This window comes from Gasterosteus aculeatus, chromosome X (genome assembly GCF_964276395.1).
Source record: "Gasterosteus aculeatus chromosome X, fGasAcu3.hap1.1, whole genome shotgun sequence".
Classification (NCBI taxonomy): Eukaryota; Metazoa; Chordata; class Actinopteri; order Perciformes; family Gasterosteidae; genus Gasterosteus; species Gasterosteus aculeatus.
Genome location: NC_135698.1, coordinates 7,169,296 through 7,195,136, shown reverse-complemented (window position 1 = coordinate 7,195,136; position 25,841 = coordinate 7,169,296). Strand labels below are relative to the sequence as shown.

The following is a 25,841-nucleotide window of genomic DNA, read 5'->3' as shown; positions in this document are numbered from 1 at the left end:
AGCAGGGGAGGACCTTCTCGCGCAGGCCCTAGCCTCTCAGGGGGAGCGTCTCTTCCAGCAGGAAGAGCAGATGACTTCACTGAGCCAGGGACTCAGAGGCCTGGCCCGTAGTCAGGAGGACTTCAAGGCTGCTGTTTTTGACCAGATAGGGGGTCTCGCGGGTCAGCTTCAGCAGCTTCTCAGAGGTTCTGAGAGGAGGGACCCGGCACCTCCTGCACCTGAACCTTCGCCCCCTCCCACCTTCCCCTACGCAGGAACTGGGGTTCGGCTGGCACCTCCCGAGCGATATACGGGAGACCATGGACAATGTAAAGCATTTCTCATAGACTGCGACATGCATTTTGAACTCTCGCCTCAACACTTCCCCACAGATCGAGCCAAGGTGGCTTACGTAATCTCCCACCTGTCGGGAAGGGCGAAGGCGTGGGCCGTCGTAGAATGGGAAAGCGGATCCTCAATCTGCGACTCCATTCAGGATTTTAAAGAAGGGCTCCGAAAAACTTTTGATCCGGTCACAACAGAGCGAGAACGGGCAAGAGAGCTCAGTGGGCTGAAGCAGACAAGAGAATCCGTCTGTGACTACGCCATTCGCTTCAGGACTTTGGCGGTGCAGAGCGGCTGGAATACCACAGCGCTTTATGACGTCTTTCTTAAAGGATTGGCTGCGCCCATCCAAGAGCGATTGCTGCCTCTGGACCTTCCTCCAGACCTGGACTCCCTCATCGCCCTCGCTATCCGAACGGATAATCGGCTCCTGGAATTTAGGGCTCTCCAGGGACAACGCCTGGACGCTCCACATCGCTCACAGCACTACCCCGCCCCCTCCGGGTGGGCTCCCGGCCGGGCGCCACCAGATCAGCGCCGGTCTTCTTCCCCGGTTGGCGGAGACGAACCTATGCAGCTGGGTGGTGCTCGGCTCACCCCGGAAGAACGGCAGCGCCGATTGAGGGAAGGTCGGTGTTTCTACTGCGGGGAGCTCGGTCACCTGGTAGCCGCATGTACGGCCAAGACGCCGTGGTTAGGCAACCGACCCACGGCTCCAGGCTCATCGACACGGGTTTTGACCTCCATTAAGGTACAACACAACACCACAGTCGTGACGTTGGATGTTTTAATTGACTCAGGGGCTGACGAGAGCTTAATGGACTGGGGACTAGCAAACAGACTGGGGTTAAAGACAAAGACTCTCGCACGTCCCATCAGGGCTAGTGCTTTAAGTGGGGAAGCATTATTCACCATCACACATGTCACTGAGCCTGCTGTACTTTCCATAGACAATCACACAGAACTGATGAATTTTTTTTTGTTTCACTCACCGACAAGTACCCTAGTACTGGGATTCCCATGGCTTGTTCGCCACAACCCCCACTTAGACTGGCCTACGGGCAAGATCATGGGATGGGGAAAAGACTGTGAAGGGAATTGTTTGCGGGAGAAGCCTCACCGACCCATCACCACTTTAATAAACACTGTTTCTGCTCACCCCGTCACAGAGCCCCAGTACCCAGATCTGACCTCCGTTCCCCCCTGCTACCATCATCTCAAGGAGGTCTTTAATAAAACAAAGGCCACGTCTCTCCCTCCACATCGACCGTATGACTGCGCCATCGAGCTCATCCCCGGCTCCACCATTCCTAAGGGTCGCTTGTATTCTGTGTCGGGACCCGAACGTCAGGCGATGACTGAGTACATTGATGCATCTCTGAAATCGGGGCTCATCCGGCCGTCATCGTCACCTGCGGGTGCCGGGTTCTTTTTTGTTAAAAAAAAGGATGGGTCTTTGAGACCATGTATAGACTATAGTCCACTTAACAACATCACAATTAAGAATCGCTACCCACTTCCCTTGATGACCTCTGTTTTTGATCAGCTCCAGCAGGCCACAGTCTTCACAAAACTGGACTTGCGCAACGCGTACCATCTGGTCCGAATAAGAGAGGGAGACGAGTGGAAGACTGGGTTCAATACACCGAGCGGTCATTACGAATACTTAGTCATGCCTTTCGGCCTCACCAATGCTCCTGCCGTATTCCAAGCCATGATTAACGATGTCCTCAGAGATTTTCTTGACCACTTTGTTTATGTTTACCTCGACGACATTTTAATCTACTCACCAGATCTAGACACACACAAACGCCATGTACACCAAGTCCTTGAACGTCTTCTCTGCAATCACCTGTATGTGAAAGCAGAGAAGAGTGAGTTTCATGCCGACACCATCTCCTTCCTGGGTTTTATTGTAGCCCCTGGAAGAGTCCAGATGGATCCGGCTAAAGTAAGCGCGGTGGCTGAGTGGCCTACGCCCGATAGCCGCAAGAAGGTTCAGCAATTCCTGGGGTTTGCTAACTTTTACAGGCGGTTTATCAGAGGCTTCAGCGCGATAGCTGGTCCCCTTCACGCCCTGACATCCCCCCAGGTGCGGTTCAACTGGTCCCCAGATGCAGAGGAGGCGTTTCAGAACCTCAAGTGTCGCTTCACCTCGGCGCCCATCCTTACTCTGCCAGACCCACAGCGCCAGTTCGTGGTAGAGGTTGACGCTTCCAATGAGGGGATCGGGGCCGTCTTATCGCAACGGTCAGCGGCCGATGGCAAGATGCACCCCTGCGCCTTCTTGTCCCGGCGACTAAACTCTGCACAGCGGAATTATGACGTGGGCAACCGGGAGCTGCTAGCGGTCAAGGTGGCCTTGGAGGAGTGGAGACATTGGCTGGAGGGGGCACAACATCCGTTTATCGTGTGGACAGACCATAGGAACCTCGAGTACATCAAACAAGCGAAGAGACTAAATTCACGCCAGGCCAGGTGGGCATTGTTTTTCAACCGCTTTTGCTTCACCTTGTCTTACAGGCCGGGGTCCCGGAATGTTAAACCAGATGCCCTGTCACGCATCTACGACCCGGAACCAGTGGCCAAAGAACCAGAACCCATCCTTCCACAGAACTGTGTGGTTGGAACAGTTTCCTGGCCGATAGAACAAGAGGTGAAGCGTGCGAATGGGGGGGCGCCTCCACCTCGTGGGTGCCCAGAGCATTGTTTGTTTGTTCCAGTGGAATTGCGCCCAAACGTGATTCGGTGGGCCCACACCTCGCTGCTCACCTGTCATCCAGGAGTCCGGAGAACAATGTTCGCCATATCTCAGCGGTTCTGGTGGCCATCCATGGAATCAGGGGTCCGGGAATACGTCGACGCATGTCCGGTCTGTGCTCGGAACAAAACGGCCACCGGGGCACGCATGGGACTGCTGCAACCCCTACCCATCCCATCCAGGCCGTGGTCGAACATTTCGATGGACTTCATCACGGGGCTCCCGGCTTCAAAAGGTAACACCACGATTTTAACCGTGGTGGATCGCTTTTCCAAGATGACACATTACATTGCCTTGCCTAAGCTACCTTCAGCTAAAGAGACTGCCCAAATCATGATGCAACACATCTTTAGAATTCACGGATTTCCCAAGGACATCGTGTCAGACCGGGGGCCCCAGTTCATCTCACGGTTCTGGAGGGAGTTCTGTCAGCTCATCGGTGCCACAGCCAGCCTGACTTCAGGTTACCACCCGGAGGCCAACGGCCAGACCGAACGTCTCAACCAACAGCTGGAGACAAGCCTCCGATGCCTGGTGTCACAAAGACCGACGGCGTGGAGCTCCTATCTGGCCTGGGCGGAATATGCCCACAACACGCTGCCCACCTCTGCCACAGGTCTCTCACCCTTCAAGTGTGTATACGGTTACGAGGCTCCTGTATTTTTTTACTCTGAGCAGGAAGTTGTAGTTCCCTCCGCCCATGCCCTGGTTCGTCGCTGTCATCGCATCTGGGCCGCCGCCCGTCAAGTGCTCATCAGACAGGGGGACAGAGTAAAGAAGGCAGCCGACCGAAGACGCCGTCCCGCACCAGAATACAAACCGGGACAACGGGTTTGGTTATCAGCCAAGGATCTGCACCTCAAAGTCCCTTCCAAAAAACTAGCACCGCGGTTCGTTGGGCCCTTCCCCATTTCCAAAGTAATTGGCCCCGCTGCCGTCCGTCTCCGTTTGCCCAGGTCAATTCGGGCGTACCCCACATTCCACGTCAGTCAGGTCAAACCCACCAAGGAAAGCCCCATGGTTCCTATCGCTGAGCCCCCGCCGCCACTGGAAGCAGCCGACGGAGGCTTACTCTATAAAGTCAAGAGACTATTGGCCGTACGCAATAGAGGCAGGGGTAAACAGTATTTAGTGGACTGGGAGGGATACGGTCCTGAGCACAGACAGTGGGTCCCGCGGCGCCACATAGATGACCCTTCACTTATTCAGGACTTTTACAGAGACCACCCTGAGCTACCTGGACCGTCAGGTGTCGGTCCTAGAGGGGGGGGTTCTGTCACACCGCGGTGAAATTGTCTGTTGTTTTACTCTGTGGGGCATTTTGTCTTGTCATTTACGGTTTTATTTTGAAATAATAACTCCTCTCGTTTCAGGTCACTTACCCTTCCTCATGTGTCACCAGTCTGATTGTCTTCCCTGATTCCTGATTGTGTCCACCTGTTCCCCATTCCCCTCCATGTGTATTAATAGTCTGCGTCTCCCTTTGTCCTGTGCCAGTGTGTTCGTCATTACCCATGTGTTCTACCTCGTTCTGCCACGTCACAGGTTCCTTTTTGTTGTTATTCAGGATCTTCGATCGGCCCAGTGCCTTCACCTCCACGCAGGTTGTTTTTGGTTTTGCTTAAGTTTTGTATTCCTAGGTTAGATGCAACATTAATCTTTCATAGTTCTTTGTTTTTCCTCCTATAAGGAGTGATTTTGTTTTGAGACGTTGCCTCCGTCAATAGAGTGCGTTGGTTACTTTGATAAATTTAAAAGCCTTTTTGTTTTCCTCCTAGAGCGGAGTGATTTTGTTTTTTGATAGTTTTATAGCCACACTTCTTCCTGGATTATTTTATCGGAAGAAGTGTGACCTAGGATAATTTCATAGCCCGCTTTAGACTCTGTCTGGAGGACCTTCGCTGCATAAATAAAGATCTCCTTTCCTACCTGAGAACCCTGCGCCTGCTTCCTATCTTCCTCACGGGCTGACATCTTCATGCTAAATCAGGCGCCTGGCTTTGGTTTCATTCTCATTTTACAGTAATTTCACTTGAAAGTGTATTTTTCCCCATTCTGTATATTTAGCCAGAAAATGCTACCCAATGTATTTATCTCATTGTCACAGAAGCGTCTGTGAAATGGGCCAAATCCAGTTCTGTGTGTGTGGGAGCAAATTGTCCGGCGTCACTTTAATCACATTTTGTAAACACGAGCCAGCTGTTGGTAATCCGTAACACGTTCTTAGGAAGTGCAATACTCAAGTCCTTATCTTGTCTCGCCTACTAACCATCAGGATTTTACAACCGAGGCTTCTTTACTGTCTCGTATGGGGGGGGGGCATAATGACAGCTGCAGCTGATAAGGGGAGGAGATCGTGGTTCATTGATTCGTCGTTGCAGCGGTCAGGGAACGAGGACCTGCGGCGTGCGTCCGTCCATCCATCAAAACCCGTGGAGCGATTCATGCTGAATATTTAATGGGACGGGGGGGTTCTTGCCAAACTTCAGCTTTATTTACGTGCGAGCGAGAAAGCTTTTGAAGGTGGTTATTTCCTCTGGATTGGTACCCGGTGCTCATTTTCACTTCCATTACAAGGTCATCAATGTGCAGGCCGATCTTGATGAAAAGCCCTCCTCCGACAATTGCTCTCAGTAATGATGATGAAGAGCGGGGAACAGGTCAGACGCCGGCGCTTCTCTCGTTGGGGGGAGGGGGAGGGGGGGGGGGGGGGGGGCAGTCACGGCGCTTCACTTTGACGGGCTCGTTAGATGTGTCGTCTGACGGATTGTTCCTTTAAATGCCAATTATGCAAAAAGGTCTCTGTGCAGCCACAGAATGGAGCACTTTCTCCAAACTAATTAATTGAATTTCTCTCTACAAACATTCTTTCACATCAAACCAGCGGATGTTAGGAAAAAGAAGAAGAAAGACAAAGGGTTTTTTTTTTCAGTTAATTCAACCTAATCAAATTCTGGTGGGGGGTTCAGGCACAAATAGGGATTCCGTAATTGGCCTGTTTTGCATTTCATCTCCAAGGACATTTTATTCACATGCTCGGCCTATAAAAGCTAAAATTGTTTTAATTCTTAACTGATTGCGCCTGAAACACAAAGGGGAAGGAAAAACAAAAAACACCCACCTCAAGCCTCCTACAGGGTTTCGCTATAACCGCTTATTCCAAACTAAACTGGATTATAGACAAAACACACCGAGCTGGAATCCCTTGGTCGTCCCTTCACAAGAGAGCTGCAGTAACCAGGGAGACGCCGGCTGCTAATTCAACTTTTGAATGGTCCAATTTTTAGCCGCGTGCATATTAGACGAGGATGCACATGTTTGTTCACTCAAGAGCTGACAGACCAGAGGTTCATTGTTGTCCCAACGGTGACGTGTCCTCCAGATCATCTCCAGATCATCTCCAGAGCGCCTCCTGTGCACGTCTTTGCTTTCACATTTATTGTCATTAGGATTTCAGAGCAGTGAGGTCACACATGTGCACTGAGGTGCAATCAAAGCACTCAATACCGCCCGTACACTTGGGGGAGATCTCAATCTGCTGCACGAGAACGTGGAATGAAACCCGCAGCGCAGCCCCCCCCCCGGCGTCGACATGTGGAGGTGGTTACGGCGGCGAGTGTCCGAGCGTGCGCTGTGTCTGCGGAGACTCACGGATGACGTATCTTTTCGCTCTCAGAGAGGGGGGGGCAGGTGTGAGCACGTGTATGGGACCCGTGCCAGGTTCTCCTCAGCACTTTCAGAGGTGTGTACACTAAAAATAAAAAGGGGCATTGTACGAAGCTGCTTTGCAGAATCAAAGGTTTCACAAACCGGACAATTTTGTGATGACCTGTTCGCTCTAAAAATAGAAGGAGCTTTTATTACAGTCTCTCCCCGAGGGTGCTCTAAGATAACTTTGGGGGGGGTTCTTGTGAGCAGGAGCTTTGGCCAGAGAGGGTGACTTGAAAGCTTATAGTAGAGCCTCATAAATCCAAGCCGGATCTCCCTGAAGCAGTCATTGAGATGTATTAACCCTGCTCAGCAAGTCCAAGTCCCTGGGCCTCACAGACCTCTTTAACCTGCTCCATTTCTCTGAAGAATTTATGCTCTGAGATAAAAAATAAAAAAAAATCTTCCAACGAGGACCTTCGTTTTCACCACTCAAGTGATTTTAGGGATTGACTCAAAGTGTACATTGAAACCCGGTGTTTGAGATTTGAAGTGGATAATGTGCGTCCGTCCGTCCGTACCGAGGGTTCGTGTGGAGTTCGCATGACGGATTTTCAGTGTCTGCTGCACTTTGTGCCGGTTTATATCTGAAGGCCATGGCGATAGTTATACATGCCACTGATACTCTTAGAGTATTATTTCAGACCGTATATATCAAATCGAGAGGTGTGACTCCACAGCGAGTTTTCTTATCCTAATTATTTTTGTGATATCAAGCAAATCAGCCACTATATTTGTTCACATATCTTGCTTTTATGAGAATGGTAATGTTCTTATTCCAACTCTCGGCTGGAATGGGAGCGAATGCCAAACTCTTCTCTTGACTATAAAAGGGTCTGTGACATGCAGGCTTATGGATGTGTTACGTTAGTCCAAGCAGGCCTCTGTAGTTATTCCCACAATAAGCAGGAACATAGTTTCTGCATTCTTTAATGTCACTGCGGGCTAATTTGAATGATACATAGGAATTCTGTGGTTCTTTGTCCAGGAGGAAACGGGGCTTATTTATTAGATTTACTACTAGACCATTTCAACTAGTGTCTTGCTTCATGACCAATGTGATTTGTGCTCTAGCCTACACTTGACCTGGCACGGCCTTCCTATTTTTAATCTTTAATAGCACTGATATCATTGCAATCAGGATATTGACTCCATGGCTTTGTATCCACCTGTTTAGCTTTGTTTCTCCTGTCTTCCCCGTGGAATTCACGGCCAGCTGGCTGTAATATCATTGCCAGTTGCTTATGTTAATAAAACGTGGGGATGTTGATTGAAACAACAGTGACCTTTGGTTGCCAAGCAACCAAATAACTTCTTCAGCAGTGGCTGATTATCATAAAATGCTGTGCTGCACGGGTTGTCGTCAGGCCACCAGCAAAGGGTTTGACGGAGTTGACCTTTTATATATATATAAGTATTTTTTTAATCTTTCTAATAGTACCATGAACATTCTGTACCAGTCTTTTGCTTCAGAGGGACACTTGATAAAATATGGTTGGTGTGATATAGTTTCTTCAGCTGCAAAACCAAGCAAACATTTTGACGAGTAGTTCTCCTCTCTCTCGTCGGCACACACACTGAACATGCAAATGTGTTTGATTGCGTCGTATTTTCCATTCGTTGTTTACCTCCTCTACTGCACTAAGGCAAATATTGTAATGAGCCATCGAGGTGTTTTCCCCTGTTGTCATTTCCAGTTCTCTGAGTGTTGAGCAGCTTGTTGCATTGCTAGTGATCACAAGCAGTCAACAAAGCTCTGTCAAGGGACAGGCGAGGTAATCAATAACACACCCCCAAAGGAGTGGTGGTATGAGGATAACGATCACAGAGGAGACACGTTTGTGTAATTTGGTTTCTATGAGTTGAAAAAATATCCCATTTACTGGGGAAAAAAAGTAATGTGAGCTTAGCTGGTGTTGCCTCGGGTTTAAATGTAAAGTAGCAAACAGCTATTTGTCTAAAGAATTCCAGGAATGTGATACACTGAGATTTAGATTCACACCCCTGAGAGTAATGGAACCACCAATGGCTGCAAAGTCTACGGAGGACGCTATTGGACACTTGGACGTTGCTTTGCATGCTGAAGCTGCTGATTTGACAGAAACCTAAAACATTTTAAGTTTGTATTTCCACAGTCAAGTGGTTTTGTTTGTTGTGATATGTCAATGGAATGAATGGAGCAAAGCCTTCTGATATAAAGTCATCTGATTTAAAATGATTCATTCACATAGTGAAAATAATTCAATTTTAATCAAATAATTCAGCATGCACTTTTTGTTGTTGGAACACAGCAGCCAAAATTTAACAAAAAAAATATATCAAAGCCAATTTAATGAGTCTTGGTCGCTCATTTAGTTCCAGACGGCATCTGGTTATGCAGCTCTCCATTGTAACAACATCATAGCCTTTTTTTTTCTTTTTTCTTTTTTCTTTTCCAATTCACTGCCCTGGTTCCTTAATGTAAAGGTCTAAAAGTAATAAATATCACAACCACCCAGAAAACTGTGGGTGGAAGGTTTGATCACTGGTCCTGTGTTTTCTTTACCCTCCAGAGAAAGAACGTCCGCCTGCTGCTGAACGTGTTTCTGCTGGCAGCCTGGGGAGCCGTGCTGCTGGCCTGCCGCTTCTACTGGATGGGCAACAAACCCCCCAACTTCTCCAACTCCGACAACCCGGCGGCCGACTCCCCCTCCCTCCTCACCAGGACGCTCACGTTTTCCTACCTGCCCGCCGTCAACTTCTGGCTCCTGCTTTGCCCGAACAGGCTCAGCTTCGATTGGTCGATGGACGCCCTGCCTTTGATCAGGAGCCTCGCCGACTGGAGGAACGCCCACACCGCGGCCTTCTACCTCGGGCTGCTGTCGCTGGCTCGGTTCGGCCTGCGGGCGCGCCGGCCGGCGAAAGCCAAGGAGACCAACGGCAAAGCGCATCATCAGCACGCCAACGGCAGAAACGGGAACAGCAACGGGCACAGCTGCCAATACACCAACCACGATCACCTGAACGATTCGCACGCGGACGCTCACACTAATAGCGGCGAGCAGAACGGCACCCGACAGCACCACGAGAGCAGAACTCCTCTGCCCACCACTGAAAACGTGGTGGTGTTCTCACTGGGCCTGTTGGCGATCCCTTTCCTCCCCGCCACAAACCTCTTCTTCTACGTGGGCTTCGTGATAGCAGAGCGAGTGCTGTACATCCCCAGCATGGGCTTCTGCCTGCTGGTGGCGGTGGGGATGAGGTGCCTGTACGTGCGTCTTCCGCGCGGCTCTGCCAGGACCTTCTTGGTGTCCTGCAGCGCCGGCGTCGTTCTCCTGTTCGGCGTCAAGACCGTTTTGAGGAACAGAGACTGGCAGAACGAGGAGATGCTCTACAAGTCTGGAATTTATGTCAATCCCGCTAAAGGTGAGGCACAAAAAGGGCGACTTTTATGTACTTTTCGTGCACATACCAGCGCCTAAAACCTCTCATTTTGTTAAATCGTGAGCGAGCTGTCAGACACGGTTTTTGAATGTAATACTGTGTGCAGCTGTCTCTCTTTGCTGCCCTGAATAATTCAAAGTCAAACCCCTTGAAAAATGTCTTCTCTTCATCACGCAGCCCCATAAGCATGTGCTCACGAGACGGTGCCCAAAAAGCAAAATGAGACCGCTGCGCCACTCAAGGCCTAATTTCGACGTTTTGGATTTTTCTTTTCCGAGGGCTGCAACACAGCTGAAGCCCTTTATCGTTAGTCTTCTTTTACCCAGCATGCAATCTGTTAAATGACACCAGATTGCCCTGTCCCACCCGTCTCTTATTGGCAATAAAAATGAATTTATAGCCTCCACATTCGAGGTTATCGAGCACTGATTTACATCCGAGGCAAAGATCTCCGAGCTGTCGGGGGGGGGGAGGCAGGGTGCATGTTGTGTTCGCTAATTTCCCTTTCAGATTGTGAGCGCAGCTGACGCGTGACAGCTGTTGGTTTTGGCAGGCCATCGAGCGGCAGCAATGTCCCCAACTCAACTCCATCGTTGCTAATATGAGAGCAGCCTAACGGACCCACTGTCCAAAGCTGACCTGCAAAAGGAGCTTCATAAATTCCATCGGTGCACAAATGAGCACAGCTCCATAGATTTTCAACAGCAAAATACTAAAAACATTGCTTGCTGCACGCTGCATATTTCTGCACTTTAAAACGTCCACAAAAGGGCCCGAGCCAGGATTTTATCTTTGTATTAAATAATACTTGTGGAGATGCAAAGGTATACCATATAACATCCTGTTCCTTGCCTTTAATGATTATTTTTAGATGTTTATTCTGCAGCCTATAAAGTGACCTTAAAAAAAAACAGGTCAACGGTGACATTATGATACATTGACATTAGCTATTACTTTATATCCATTCCCCCTTTACATTTAATTTCATGCTTGCACTATTCGCTAAATGTATTAAAGCTCTTAGCAACTTTTTATCACCTGCCTTCTGTATTTGCCCTTAATTTATTTCACTTTTGAGGATAAAATAAACCCTGTGAAAATGAATACCTGCCACAGGAATCTCCTCATACTTTGATCGAAAAGCATTTCAGAAGGTTGCCACAAGTGTTCACTCTGTGTGACTAAGCTTTCCTATTGTAACTTGTCAGCATGGGGCAACCTTGGAAACGTCCTGAAGAGCCAGGGCCAGATGGAGGAGGCTGAACAGGCCTACAGAAACGCCCTCTATTACCGCAGCAACATGGCCGACATGCTGTATAACCTGTGAGTTTGTGTCCTTCCACTTCAACATAAATCACATTTTCAAATCCTTAATGTGCACGTTTGGTTTTCCTCTGCTGTTTTCCGGATGAGCTTTTTTTTTTACTTGGTTTTTACTGTGTGTACGCAAACAAATGGGCACGTTCTCGTTTAACATTCATGGGTCCATTGATCAGAGCTGCTCTCTCGGAGGAAGTGCCATCTCGTCTTGTATTCTCGAGAGGGGTGTTCTGTCTGACAAGGTTAATAATGACGCCTGAGGGGGGGGAGCACAAAGCATCCACAGGCGGCCCTCCGTGTGTGCTCTCACGTCTGTCTGAGATCTAAATATTCCTCTTCACTTCTTCACCAGATCCTTTTTTTCCTTCTTCTTCTTCTTATTTAAAGCCCTAAACCGCCTGTGCCGTCTTTCCTTTTGTCTGTTTTCAGCGGTTTGCTGCTACAGGAGAGCAACAAGTTCTCAGAGGCCCTCCACTACTACAAGCTGGCCATTGGGAGCCGGCCAACTCTGGCTTGTAAGTACGGCTCTTCATTTATTTTTATCGGCAGCTCTTGCGGTTGCGGCCGCGCTGTGTCCACGCAACAGTGAACAACAGACGCGGTCGTGTGAAGGGAGAGAAATAGGTGCAACCTTTCAAAGTCGAGGCATTTAGCCGCTGCATAATGTCATTTATTTAGACTTCACCCGATCGCTCCTATGATCACTGCTTCTTCTATTCGCATCACTCTTCCTCTCCATCCATCCCTCATTCTCTGCTTTGCTGGAATTACTAATATGTCATACATGCGTGTCACCTTCGGCGGGTTGATGAGAACAAATCCCCCCAATCTTACCTGATCATGCAGTAAATTAGCTCCCCATTGTTCCAGGCGTCAGTCGACGACTCCTTCTTTCTTCCTTGGATTAATTATCCACCTCATCAAGATCGCGCGGTAAGACTAGAAGATTTCCACTTAACGTGCAATTATCCGATCTGTTATAGCCGATAACAAGCTTAATGAGCAGCAGACTCGTTGACGACAGGATCATAATGTGACCGTTTAAAGCGCTTCTCAAGGTTGAAGCATTAGTCACTGAATAATGAGGAGACAACTCCCGACTGTGGGTGAGTGGGGAGCACGGTCGTCCTCCAATCAGAGGGTTGTGGGTTCGATCCCAGGCCCGGCTAACCCGCATGTCAATGTGTCCTTGGGCAAGACACTTAACCCAACATTGCTCCTGTAGCTGCGACTACAGCGTGTGAATGGTAGTTACTGATGGCAGGTGTCACTGTGTATGGTTCTCCTGTCATCAGTGTGTGAATGGGCGAATGATGTCATGTAGTGTTAAAGCGCTTTGAGTGGTCAGAAGACTAGAAAAGCGCCATACAAGTACAGGCCATTTACCATTTAACTCCTATATTCAATATTCAGAAGAAGGCTGTTTTGTGGAAATCTGCTATTGATTTCCACATGGAAAATGGTATGGAAAAAAAACAGAAAAAAGGTATAATTTATTCATCTAATGCAACAGCATGTAGCAATAACAATAAGACTGTGAGCTGTAAGGATGTGGAATAAAAAAATATGAGCTTTCAAGATCAACCAATCGCAAAGACTGAAGACAGAAGAGGAAAAAGCTCCACTAGAGTTATTGGAGAATAAAAGGCTGCTTGGTCACCGCCCTTCAACATGATTACACGTCAACCCCCCCTATAGAAGAGATTGATCTCCTGTAGCGGGTTAATTTATTCCCACAACCAGACATGACAGGCGCTTGTTTAGAGAGGCAGGTCCACAGAGATTAATTACTCTCCAGCTCCGTATTGACTATTAGACGTTGTCTCGGAAAGGAAAAAAAGTTTAACAAGCGTCCAAAGGATCCCCCAGGATGCACACAAACGCCAAATATACTATATAAGATTAATGCATTAAAAAGAGAAACGGGGGTTTACGGTTCCACCTCAAATGTGTATTGTAGAAACGGCAATTACTCAACTTTTCAGCACCGTTGATTGTGGGTTAGCTTGTGCAGTCAGATTTGGAGGAAAAAAAGGTTCTCAGTAAAAGACGCAGCAGACGTGCAGGAGGTCGGCATCGTGGAATGAAGCCGCAGCAGTAGAGGATGCAGGCGTGATGTCGGGTTACAGTGGCTTGGTTGTTGCCACTTGGCTTTAGCATCAAGGGGGAAAAAAGCGAATCCAAAATCAGCCGATTGGACGTAAGTGCTCTGCCCAGAACTCAACAATGTCGTCCGGGTTTTGTCTCTTTTTTTTTTCCGCAACAGCGGCCTACTTGAACACCGGCATCATTCTGATGAACCAGGGTCGCCTAGATGAGTCCAAGCGCACCTTTCTGACCTGCGCAGACATCCCAGATGAAAACCTGAAGGACCCCCACGCCCACAAGAGCTCAGTCACCAGCTGCTTGTACAACCTGGGCAAGCTGCTGCACGAACAGGGACAGCAGGAGGTGAGCACCTGGCCTGCAGACAAATTTACATTTTCCTACGTGATACGTTTTGTAATGTATGTTTCAAGTCAATCAATATGCTATTTGTTGCTGATGGACCTATAGATCACCACAATACGGAATAAAATGTACTGTATTTTACATGCACAACCGTATTGTGTCCAAACAACTCGGATAAGATGGTTTTAATTATTCTCAGTTCCAAATGGACACGATCCAGCATTGCTTGTGTCATCGGGGAGTTTTGTGCAGACAATCCTCAGGCTCTTTCTAACAAATGTGTTCTCTTTTCATGCCTCTATAGACCTACACTTTCAAATAAAGCACATTTATTCTGTGCTAAATCACCGGTGCTGCTGATTCAATCAGGGTTGAAGCAGCAGCGCCGCAGATTCAATAAGGGCTTTTGTAAACTGTTGGCATGCCGGACAATGCGAGCAGTCCCACTTCCTCCGATCTTTAACCGCGACATTCGCTTCAGTTTATAAAGCACTTCCAGCTCCTTCTACCATTTAAACCCTCACGGGACGGCGCAGAGCCTACTCTCAATACGTCCCAGGGTCCACGTGGGACGGCCGCTCCGGGCCGCCTTAACAGCCGTGACGCCGAGGATGGACCCTTTTTCTGCTCGGGCTCTGTGTGAACCAGCCACCCAGCGCCCCCCAATTCCACGCTGTGTTTTCACAGTGTCACGGCCCCCCGGCTGCAGGGGAGGGATGACTGGTTACCAAAGCGCCAGATTCTCTTTGGCTCGCGCTCTCCGCCCTAATGCAAACATCCCCCACCTTTTTTTTTATCTCATTTGTTTCATTCACAGGAGGCCCTCGCCGTGTTTGAAGAAGCAATACAGAAAATGCCAAGACAATTTGCACCACAGAGCCTCTACAACATGATGGGTAGGAGCAGTTTTTTTCACTGTATACAAGCATGAAAGCTGTTGTTTTTAAGTCGAACGAGTATATGACACATTGGAATCGGGGTGCAGGCTATTTTGGAGGAGTGTTAAGCAATTTCCCGCTGTACTTAATTCATTTTTTGTGCTCAGTCCCTTAAACAAACAAACCAATTTTATTTCCTCAGGGACAGACAGTGTTTTAACTGAACAAAACTGCAAGTAAGACCATTGCTTAAAGCCCCATTGGCCATTTCACTCTTGCAGACTTGAATGTGAGGTAGCCATACATAATCATATATATATATATATATAAAATCACTTCCACCCAATGCGAGGGAGAGACACCCAGACCTCTGGAAACGCTACGGTTAAAAACAGTAGGAAACGTTGATGCAAAACCAATAGGATTGTTGTTGTTTGTTTGATGATTAAATATCCTCAAGAAATCAAAGACGTGTCAGAACGCTTGTGTTGTGAGAATTCACAAGAAATGAACCCCCGAGGTTCACGTTCTCAGTTGTAAATCTGAAAGCGGGGGCTTAGCGTAAGCTCTTGCCTATTAGATATGAAGATGAAAACTAGGTTAAGCCGCCTGTAGCTTTCTGCAGCCCAGTGTTTAGTTTAAGCCTCTGCACAAAGTTTGAAAAACCGCAAGAATGAAGGAGGTTGTCAAAAGAAAATCGGACATCAAGCAGACAACCATCAGTGAAATCATTCTTTAAGTAATCTAACCCGAATGAATGCTGTTAAACAGCGTTTTGAGACGGTAGTCAGCTTTGTAATATCATGTTCAAGTTAATTTGCTTTTCACTACAAGAACAAGCCGTCTTGTTATATTACAGCTGTGGAACAGCTGCTCTCAGGCTCATTAAATCCGCTTTCTTCTTGCTTTTTTAGCTTTTGATTTTCTCTCTCTCTCTCTCTGTCACTCACACACATGCAGCTGCCTACACACACACACACACACACACTCGAAACCTGGGATGTCTTTAATCCAGACGTGGTGCTGCACTGGTTTTGCTGTTATGTTGGCAAAATGCCATCTGACAAAGCTTCTGGGATTATGTCAAAATGTTGACGAGCGCTCCAGTTCAGCGCTGAGCAGCAGAGATCAGCGGTTTCTGCAGCGTGGCGTCGTTTCCTCAGTGAACCCGTTTGCCCGTTTGGCACACACCCGCCTGCACGTATTTGCCGTTTTTTTGAATTTTTTATTCCTCTCATGCTGTTGCTCGGACGCCAAGCCGCGGGAGCTTTCATCGCAGTCGCACCCGGGTGGTAATCAGCGGCCCTGCTGGTCTCGCTCCAGCTCTCTCCCCGGTGGGCCGAGGAATGAGCTGCTTTTCAGCCACTCGGATGTCACTCCTAATTGCACGTTGATGTTTGAGCTAATCTCACGCAGGCGTCCGCTGCCGTGCGCGCGAGACAATCGGGCCAACGTTTGGAAACCCGCGAACTGATGAAGTGTCTTAACAGCACGTGCATTTTTGGGGGGAAAAGCTTTTGGCTTCGCGTTGCTGGTAAATCTCTATAAGCCAAATAAGCCTGTCCATTAAATACGACGAAGTGACTCAGTAATTCTGTATGAAACAAAGTTACATTGGAATATAGGAAGCTTTAAAAAGTTATATGACGACCTAATATAGATCGTCTAATCCGTTCCTTTCCTCTGTTTGATGTTAGCTGGTGTCAAGGACATTAGTAGTAATGTAGCTAGAATTTGATGGATTTCCAGCGCTTAAATCTGAAACATAAAGTTCACTGATAGAGATCATCTTGAAAATATATTTCCATGTATCTCTCTTCATCTCAGGAGGGGTTATGATATCATTTATTACACGCAGTATTGCTCATTTGCAGGAAAAGGAGAATGTGTGTTATTCAAATAATGGAAAAAGGTCCCTGAGTTGGGATTAAGCGTGGGACACCTGTTTGCTTATCACGGCTTCCTATCAGGCGAGAGATTAGACCTAATCCTCCCAGAATTAAAGTGCCGGTCCACTCCAGTCCAAACAACAACTGAGACTCATTCGGTTTCTTTTCCCCTAAATATGTTACGGTGTTGTTTTCAGTGACCGGCCGCTGTTGTCAAATTCCTGCGCTAATACGCGTGTTATTGGACGTCTGCGAGAGAAAGAGCGCGGGTATATTGTTTTTTCAGGTGCAGGGTCAGACGGGCCGACGGGGGAGGTATCGCATGATGTCTGACAGATGAGCGAGAGTGAGACAGTCGGTAGTTTGTGAGACACACCCTGCACCTCAGTTTAAAAAACCTCAAATCAGATGAAGGTATTCACTACTCACTGCGTATTAAAGTTGACTTCTCTGAAGGACAGAAAGTGTGTATATTTATTCTTGCATTGTGGAGCTATACTAGTAAACATATAATTAGATCAAAATAAAAATATGGGGTTTGAGGCTGCGTGCAAAGTCGCTCACGTGAAGAACTGCCCTCTGAAAGTTGACCCCTGACCCTGCCGTCACAGGAGAGGCCTACATCAGGCTGAACAAGCTGACCGAGGCCGGACACTGGTACAGAGAGTCCCTGCGAGCCAAGCCGGACCACATTCCAGCACATCTCACCTACGGAAAGCTGCTGGCTATGACGGTGAGATTTCAAATTTCATCCTTCCTTCTTTTAGCTTTTAAGCTTTTTGTTTTCTATGTTGCTAGTTCATTAGACACTTTCGCCGGCTGACTGTTTTTGTTTTCCCGAACCAGTCCTCCTCTTTTTTTACTACTCTCTTTCACCTCCCCGGGCTTTTCATCAGTCCTCTTCAGCTCTGTGCTGATAGTTCGTAATGTCCTCCTCGAGTTTCTACAGTTAATCAATGTGTTGGGGGAGAGAGAGGGGAGGTGGGGGGGGAGTATGGAAGGCCGTGAGCATGAGAGGTGTCGCGATGTCTGGGATTAAAAACCCCGTCCTAGCAGCCTGCTTTTTGGACCTTGTGATTTGTTACAAGGCTTTTTCAAAAAGTAGCTTGAGCCAACACAAAAACAGCAAAACATCTTCCGGGTCAGAGATAATATCCTCTCAGGACGGCGGAGCCGACCTGCGTTTCAATAACCAGAACAAAATGCCGTCTGCGCGGAAAGAAAGAAGCGGCGCTGGTCGTCGCCGGGTTGACGAGAGGTCGGGTCAGGCGGTCGGTCAGAGATTGGAGCTAGATAAGCGCATTTGGAGCAGAGCGAGAGATTGCAGGAAGAGAAACAAACAAATTAGAAGAAGAGTTGCACAGAAGGTCAAAGGAAGGGCGGAGGAAGGGTGGAGGCCTTCTCTTCAGCTCTTACGCTTCTCTGACTCTGGGGCCCCAAAGGAAAGTCAGTGTGTTCGGTTGCCTGCGGCGGAGTTTAGAGTCTTCCTGTCCTTTTCATTTCCCTGGTGGAAACAGAGTCTGAGGTTTGTGTTTCAACACTGCATGTGGAATGTGGAAGACCTACTTAATCTAGCTGGGAAATCCAAGATTTAACCATTTCTCTCCGTTTGTGTATCGGAAAATAGTGAGACGGACACTGTTGTATTACAGTAGTTTCTCTCTGCAAAGCTTAAATGTCAAACGTGTCCTGTCATTGGATAATTGTGTTGATTCCCCCTCGTGTGCATCATACGTTGTGTGGCTCAACGATGTCATTGCATGGCGTGTCCCTTGTGAAGATGTCTTCCAAGTCTTTCAAATGTAATTCAGCTCCTGCGCCACGCTCGATTGATTTTGCCATCTGTAGGCAGACTAATGGTCAGCCTAAAGAATCGCTCCGCTGACACCACGAGTTAAGCTGTCAAGAACTGCCTCCCCCTGTATACTAACGCCATCGGATATCAAAACGCACCCCAAACCAGACGCTGTCGCTGACGACAGTCGGCAAGAGCAACATGATTCTTCAGAGGAGGAGTGCTTGGACTCGGACGCATCGGGCCGTTAACAGTAACTCATTTTATCCGAGGAAGGGCTATTGATTTTGGAGGAGAATGGAGAGAATCTCTGCCGGTCCGTGACCGTGGTGAACGACGCAGGCGTTATGAGCAATGCCAAGGGAACTTAGTTCTCTGCACAAGTTTAGAGCTTTGCAGTTAATCGATTAAAAGTTTTAGGAACCTCTTCAACGTTTCCCTCCTCCTGTTGCAGCCACGTCCTCTGTGCGACAGCAGCGTTTAAGTAATCAAAACCAGTGCAGGAAGTGTCCCCCCCCCCCCCCCCCCATCCTGTTCCTCTCCTCTGATTGTGGCACCACTGTGAGTGATGAAGAAACTGTCAGGGTGTTCTGAGGTTCAGAGCTGAGCTGGTTGCCGAGGCACAGAGAGTGACAAGTTGCTGTGATTTGTTGACGGGAGGAAGGGGAGGGTGAGTTAATAACCCCCCGCCTGCCACACCTCCACCGATGTGATCCGGCCTCGGCGCGGGCCGCAGGTCAGAGACGGACGCGGCGACCCCCGACGCCTGAGATATTGCCTTCAGTCGTCTTCTCGCCGTTTCCTCAGCTGATGCGACGCAGGCGTCAATCGCGATCGCCTCAGAGTCGACGGAGCCACGTCCCGCGTCTGCGTCTGCCACTCACCCTCTGAGGCCGTCAGGAGGTTTGAGGCTCCGATCTTCTCAGCACGTGTGCTGCAGGAGGCAGGATTGCGTGTCCACACAACGAGCAGACTATGAGAAGTGGATAAAGTCAATGGAAAGTGTGGTTTGAAATGGGGATTTTGTTTTGTTTGTAACTTTCCATATTATTATTATTTTTTTTTTCCCCCCCCCTCCTCAAGTCCTCAATGTGATCTCAACTTAGTTGTTCATTAAAATAGAGCGACTTACGTTTGGGGGCCTAACTGTGATGCATCTCACCCTCGGCACCCATTAATATCCTTAATGCAAAAAAAGTGCAACTCCTCAAACCACTTACAACCACTCAACTCACCTCAGCGTGTGAAAGCTTCATTCTGGGGTTTAATAAACAGACAAAGACAAAGGTGTTATCATTAAACCAGCTGGCCCTCGAACATCCACATTCCCACATCTGTGCATATGAGTATAAAAATACACAGAGAGGATGCTGCTCAGCCTCGAGCTGTGATCTACGCTTGGACACCATCACGTCTATTAAACATGCACTTTATTCTCCGTAGCATCAAGGGAAACCCCACACGTATATTTAGATTAGAAAATGATGTGTGACTTGACTAAGTATTCTAGCTCGTTCTTTCTATCAGACTGAAGCCATTCGCTGTACTTCACGCTGAGTTCTTAAACATTATTTATCCTGTTTTATGCGAAACCTTTTTTTTTTTCCAGAAACAACCTCTAGCCTTAATAGACTCGACACGGCTCCGATTTAACACAATACCTGATGTTTTATTCATGCCACGGCATCGTCTTGTAGTGACACTGCTGGCCGCGCTGTCAATGCTAAAACATCAGCCTTTAATAGATGAGTGTGCGTTGTTAATTGTTGATCAGACGGCATCTGGCGCCCAACTGAGAGCGGGGATGTGTCGTCGTCCCAGCTGGCACCGCCATCGCCCATCTGTTCCGTCCCGTTTGAGCCCCAATTGGCCCGGTGTCACAGTCTAGAGGACCCGAGGGAGCTCTCCACGTCCACGGGGCTTCAGTCATGTGCGTGTGCCTGAAGATCCCCGTAGATGTACTCTGCCTCTTACCTCTGCTCTCGCTTCATTTCCCTGCGCCTCCTCTGTCATGTGTCAGTGTGTGGTTGTGCTCAGGAAGTGTTATTTGCACAGATAAAAGTGTGTAACGAAGGAGCCCCGGCCGCTGTGCACAGCCGGACGGCACTAGAGCTTGAAAGGGCAAAGCGCGCGGGGGTTTTAACAGTGAGCACATCTGAGGAGCAGTCGAAAAAATATATTGACGCCGTTCAATCCGTCTCTCTCCTCAGGGGCAGAAAGCGGAAGCGGAGAGGTACTTCCTGAAGGCCATCCGACTCGACCCGGCGAAAGGCAACTGCTACATGCATTACGGTGGGTTGTTATTGTTGATCCTTTTATTTGTCACATCCTCCCTTTATTTTTGACATCCTCAAATGTATATTTGCCACATACACCACGGAGTCGAGCACAAACTTGGGTGACCCCTTTGCCTTCTCTTCCCCCTTATCGGCCCGTGTGTCAGTCGGCACGTGGTGACCACGGGATCCCAACGGGGGGAGGGGGGGGGTCCATTTCCTCACATTGTTCTCTTTGGCCCGATGAAAATATAGAACGTGACAGTTTCAGCATCCCTTGTCTTGCCCTTGTGCCCCCACATGACTTGACTAGTGAGATTGATTTCAAATAAGCCGACAAGTCACTTACTTTCTTTATTTAAAACCCTGTCTGTGTTATGATGGACAGCTGGAGAACAACAGATGAACAGCCGGTGCAGATGTCAGCTCGCTGGCACGGCACCAGCTGACTTGATTTTTGCATTTCCCAAAGTACTCTAGTTGTCACCTCCGGTGTAAAAACTCATTTCAGCGGCAAAGAGCGTGATAGAAATGACATGCGAATAAAGGTGGAGCATCCCCATTATGCAAGCTGATTTATTTATGGCTACACAGGCGTTCCAGTACTTATTACTCTGATCAGTCTGCAGCGACGTTACTGGGTCCAACATGTCCTTCAAAGTCACACTGTTAAGATTACAGAATCAAATTATTTAAACAAAGCTTTAACTGTATTGATACAGTTTGTCTTTCCTTTACTACTTATAGATTGACTCTCTGAAATCTCCCCTTTGGATGCGTCTCTCACCTCAGGCCCGTGCTCACGGCTTCAGTTTCATCCACAGTTATTGAGGAAAATATGCCGAGGTTCCCATAGTGGTTTTAGCGTCCCGGTACAGTAGCCGGGCCAAACAAAGTCAACATGGTATTAATTCCTCTCCAAACCTGCCCCCTCACCGAGCAGTCCGACCTGCCCGATGCCCTCCCACTCTGCTGGTCCGCAGGGCTCCGCTCAACGAGCCACAAACCTTCCCGCCAGGGGCATTTTCGACCCAAAGAACCCGACCCGCGAAGGCTCGGGCTAACTTGAACAAATGAGTCTGAGCGATGGTCGAGGAGTGATGATATGTTGCACTCATATGCAGCATTGGCATGTTATTTCAGGGGCCGACCAGGCTGTTCCTCGACCAGGGCCAAAGGCAACACTTGTAGACCGCAGACTGCGTATCCCTCTCGTGTCTCCGCGGGGATCCCGCAGCCGTTCTAACAGTAGCGCTGTTCTCTCCCGCTCTGCCAGGTCAGTTTTTGTTGGAGGAGTCGCGGCTGCTGGAAGCTGCGGAGATGGCGCAGAAAGCTGCTCGCCTCGACAGCGGGGAGTTCGACGTGGTCTTCAGTGCGGCCCACATGCTCAGGTGAGCGTTTGTGACTATTTCCAGACCCAATTCTTCATCCGTGAGACGGCAGGACCGCGGTTTTCTTTTTTTTTCGTGGTTAAAGTAGAAAGGAAGGCCGCGTGCGAGAGAGGGAGGTCTACTGTCTGCACGGTTTATCCGGGGGGCTTTACGCTGCTCCTCAGCCTCGGCCTGCGTAATCCTCTCTTCTCGCTGCACCGCCAACCGGAGAGCTTCTGGTTTGTCTTAGCGTGCTGTGCAGCTCGGGCGAGTCCACGTGCCCGCTTCTCGCTCCGTCTCGCTCTTCCTCTTAGCGCCCTCGCGCTCGAGAGACGGCTTCCGTTTCGTTGCGCGGGTTCAGCTGACGGGACGAGATTGCCTTCTGCTCCTCTGGGAATAGTTGACGTTTGGGGATTCGTGCACATTGTCTTTCTTGCAGAGAATTAGGCGGGAAAGGCCCAGCTACATTAAAGTGTCATTGCTATTTAGAAATGTAGAGTCTACTGAAGAAATAAGTCCCCGTTCCCTGCTGTATTATCAGAGAAAGCTCATTTCTCCTGCTGAGGAGCCACGCTGGTTTGCCCGTGTGTGCAAGTTTTCCACGTCTTGAGAAATTCAAATGGTTGCACAAATAAAGGCTTAATTGCCCTGTTAACTCATTGTAAAACACCTCATTCAAATAGCTGTGCAACTAATTAAAACTCCCCAAAATATTAGTCTGTTAGTTTTTCTACTATTCCAACAATCAGCAGCTCTGAAATTAGACCCACCCGCTGCGTCCCTCTGCCATCCGGCTGCCTACTTTTGCTTGCAAATCACAGCCAATTTAATCAGCATGAATGACGGATTGTTTGAATATCACACGCTCTGAAGTTGGACAAACAGTTGATTTGTCTTTGCTAATTCCGTTGACTCAGGAGCTTTGCAGCAGCAGCTGCTGTAAAAACCTCACCGTTATAGTTCCGCTTTGGCGGCGGGGGCACCGGCGGATGTACACGGGGGGGAGGAAAGAGATTAAAAGGAGACGCTCTCCGTCTTTCGTGGCGCTGCTGGTCTTCTGACCGTTTCAAACTAACAATTTCCTTCTGCCTCTTTTGAACAATGTTTTTGCTTTTTTCTTTCTTCCTGTTTATAGATTGAATGTTGGTCAGGAAAGCGAGATGAGGTTAAAGGAGATGTGTTTATCCTTCCCTTCAATGTGTCAGATATGTGAAAGCCAACAGTGACTTTGTATTGTAACGTCAAATCTGTAGATCCGCAGACAGACAAGATGCACTCCAGCAGGTTAATGGACCATATTTAAAAGACTATTGCATGTTAGTTGCATGTCATAATGTTAGATACGGCAATTTGTGCCTTTTTATGCATCCCAAATTTAAAAAAATAACAATTCCATCACACTACACATACAGTAATACCCTGAGATAATATTGCTAAAATAAAAAAATATACCTCAAAACAGATGGGATGACACCGGTTAAGCACAAATAAAATATGATAAAACTTGAGTTGCTGATTTGAAGTATGGTCAAAAGCAGTTTTTCCGCACACGGTCCCTTCCTTTGGTTTTGAAGCAGTGGTTTACATACTTGGCCTCCCCAGTCTGCCCTCTCACTCTTTGGTCAATGTGTGAACGCTCTCCACTTCTCCTCCGATCATGTGATAATGATATTATACAATAAGATACTTTTCCCTTTTTTTCCCAAAGGTTGTGACTTCTGAATATTATACTGGCAAACAAACATGTGATTGCGGTCAGGCGTAAAACACACATTTAAGATCTCAGGACAGTTGAGTAACTCGAGTCGGTGTCTGGGCCTCCGTTGGAATGTAAAAAGCTTTTTTCGACCCCGGCTGGAAAAATGCAGTTCGGTGGGATGATGTTATAACACACAAGATCAATAATACACAGGAGGAATTGTGTTTTAGTCATGGCGGTGTCGTTTGGGCCTTCACTTTGCACACAGACAATATCAATAACAACGTCTCAGCAACTATTTGAATGATTACCGTTGGATCCTGTACAGACGTTCATGGCTTCCCGCTCTTTGGCTTAAAGAAACAGGCCCGTCACCGGTGTTGGAATATCACGCTGCTTTGGTAGCAATTGTGCAAAAGTGTAAAATAGAATTTTCTAGGTTCACTTGACTCACAGCTCTTGGTAAACTTAAAACAAATGATTTCTGTAAATATATTTCTTTTAAATAAGAAAATATATTGTATCTTACTGCAGAAGACTTGACTGTCTGCTCATTTATCATTGAAACAGTTCCGAACACATTTGACGGTGACTTTTATAACAAAACATAAATACTGTGTATTTACTTTGGCCACTGATCTGGTAATCCTATAATAAAAGCTTTGCCTTTTTATCTGGAACCATATGCACGATGATCCCTTAATAGACCTCGACAGCTTAATGAACCTGTGGTCCCAACGGCCTCGCCTCCTTTGATCACTCCGACTTTAAGGGCCCCGCTGCCAGCCATCGCTGACTCCGTCCTTGACTCCGTTAAATTGTCTGCAATGAGACAATTGTTACCATCAGCGAAAAGCCTGCAGCTGTGCAGCGTGGTCGGGGTGATTTCTGAGGTGTCGGAGCCTTAATAACAGGAAAGGCCTTGTGACAGTGGAGCCACAGGTTTGCGTAGAACGAAATTAGCCTGTTAAGTAGGCAGAGCCGGGGAGTATGAAAGAAGGTAAAAAAGCATAATGTAAGACACCCCGTCCCGACTGCAGTTGCATGTCCTGAAACACAAAGCGCGTGCGTTGTCGAACCACGCTCTCCCCCCCCCCGCCCGCCCAGCTACGAACGCAACACTACTGTGAGGATTCCCGATCCGACTCGGTTTGTTGGTGAGTTTTTTTTTCCAGAAGTTCCAATAAGCCAGAATCCCGACATCAAGGTTCAATTCTGGCACAAAGTGCCTGCCGTGCTCAGCACACATTTTATCAAGTGAAAGACTCTATCAAAGTAGGACCTACCCTCATCCCTCATGCGCTTCCCTCCGGTTGTTTCCTCAGTGACCCCTGAGTGGCTTTTTAGACACGCGGGGTTCGAGGCCTCGGCCGGAGCCAGGAGCAATAACGATGAGTAACGATTGCCTCTCTCTCTCTCTCTTTTTCTCCCTCCCTCCCCCCCCCCGTTTGCAGACAAGCCAGCCTAAACGAGGCGGCCGAGAAGTATTACGGACAAGCAGCGAGCCTGAGACCCAATGTGAGTAAAAACCACAACTGCCTGATCATCCCCGTTACCATTTACCCCCCCCCCCCCCGACGGACGCTGTGCAATTACGGCCTGGGTGGCTTTTCCAATATCGCTGCTGAAAGACAACGGCCTTCGTTGTCAGGGAGTCACAACAAAAAAAAATGGGAGGGTTCGTTTTTTTTTTTCTCACTAAGCTCCGAGGTTTGTTTGTATAGAATCCATCACCGGCTTCAAAGGGCAAGTAGATTGAAAAGAATAATGACAACAACACTCGGTCAGGGGGCTGCGACGTGTTGAAGATGAATGGGCTGCAGTCTTTAGCAGGAGGGGTCGAGTTGTTTAGGCGATGGGCCCCATAGGGAGCAAAAATATGTTTGCCACGCGGTCAGCCTGTTTGTTCCCGCGTCGTGATTTGAATAAATCACGTTCGGGATTGAT

The 25,841-nt window shown here is 48.2% G+C and overlaps 1 protein-coding gene across 3 annotated transcripts in view; it reads left to right on the top strand.

Annotated features, from left to right (window-relative positions):
* The window catches only part of LOC120809385 (protein O-mannosyl-transferase TMTC2), a 72,720-nt gene that overhangs the window by 41,471 nt on the left and 5,408 nt on the right, over window positions 1–25,841 (top strand). For 2 of the 3 annotated variants that reach the window (XM_040163139.2, XM_078082016.1), the window contains exons 3-11: window positions 9,346–10,198; window positions 11,425–11,539; window positions 11,966–12,051; window positions 13,803–13,987; window positions 14,805–14,883; window positions 17,366–17,487; window positions 20,760–20,841; window positions 22,102–22,216; window positions 25,349–25,412. In XM_040163139.2, the coding sequence (XP_040019073.2) occupies window positions 9,346–10,198; window positions 11,425–11,539; window positions 11,966–12,051; window positions 13,803–13,987; window positions 14,805–14,883; window positions 17,366–17,487; window positions 20,760–20,841; window positions 22,102–22,216; window positions 25,349–25,412 (1,701 nt within the window). The remainder of the gene's footprint in view (window positions 1–9,345; window positions 10,199–11,424; window positions 11,540–11,965; window positions 12,052–13,802; window positions 13,988–14,804; window positions 14,884–17,365; window positions 17,488–20,759; window positions 20,842–22,101; window positions 22,217–25,348; window positions 25,413–25,841) is intronic. The other variant, XM_040163140.2, reaches the window with a different exon arrangement.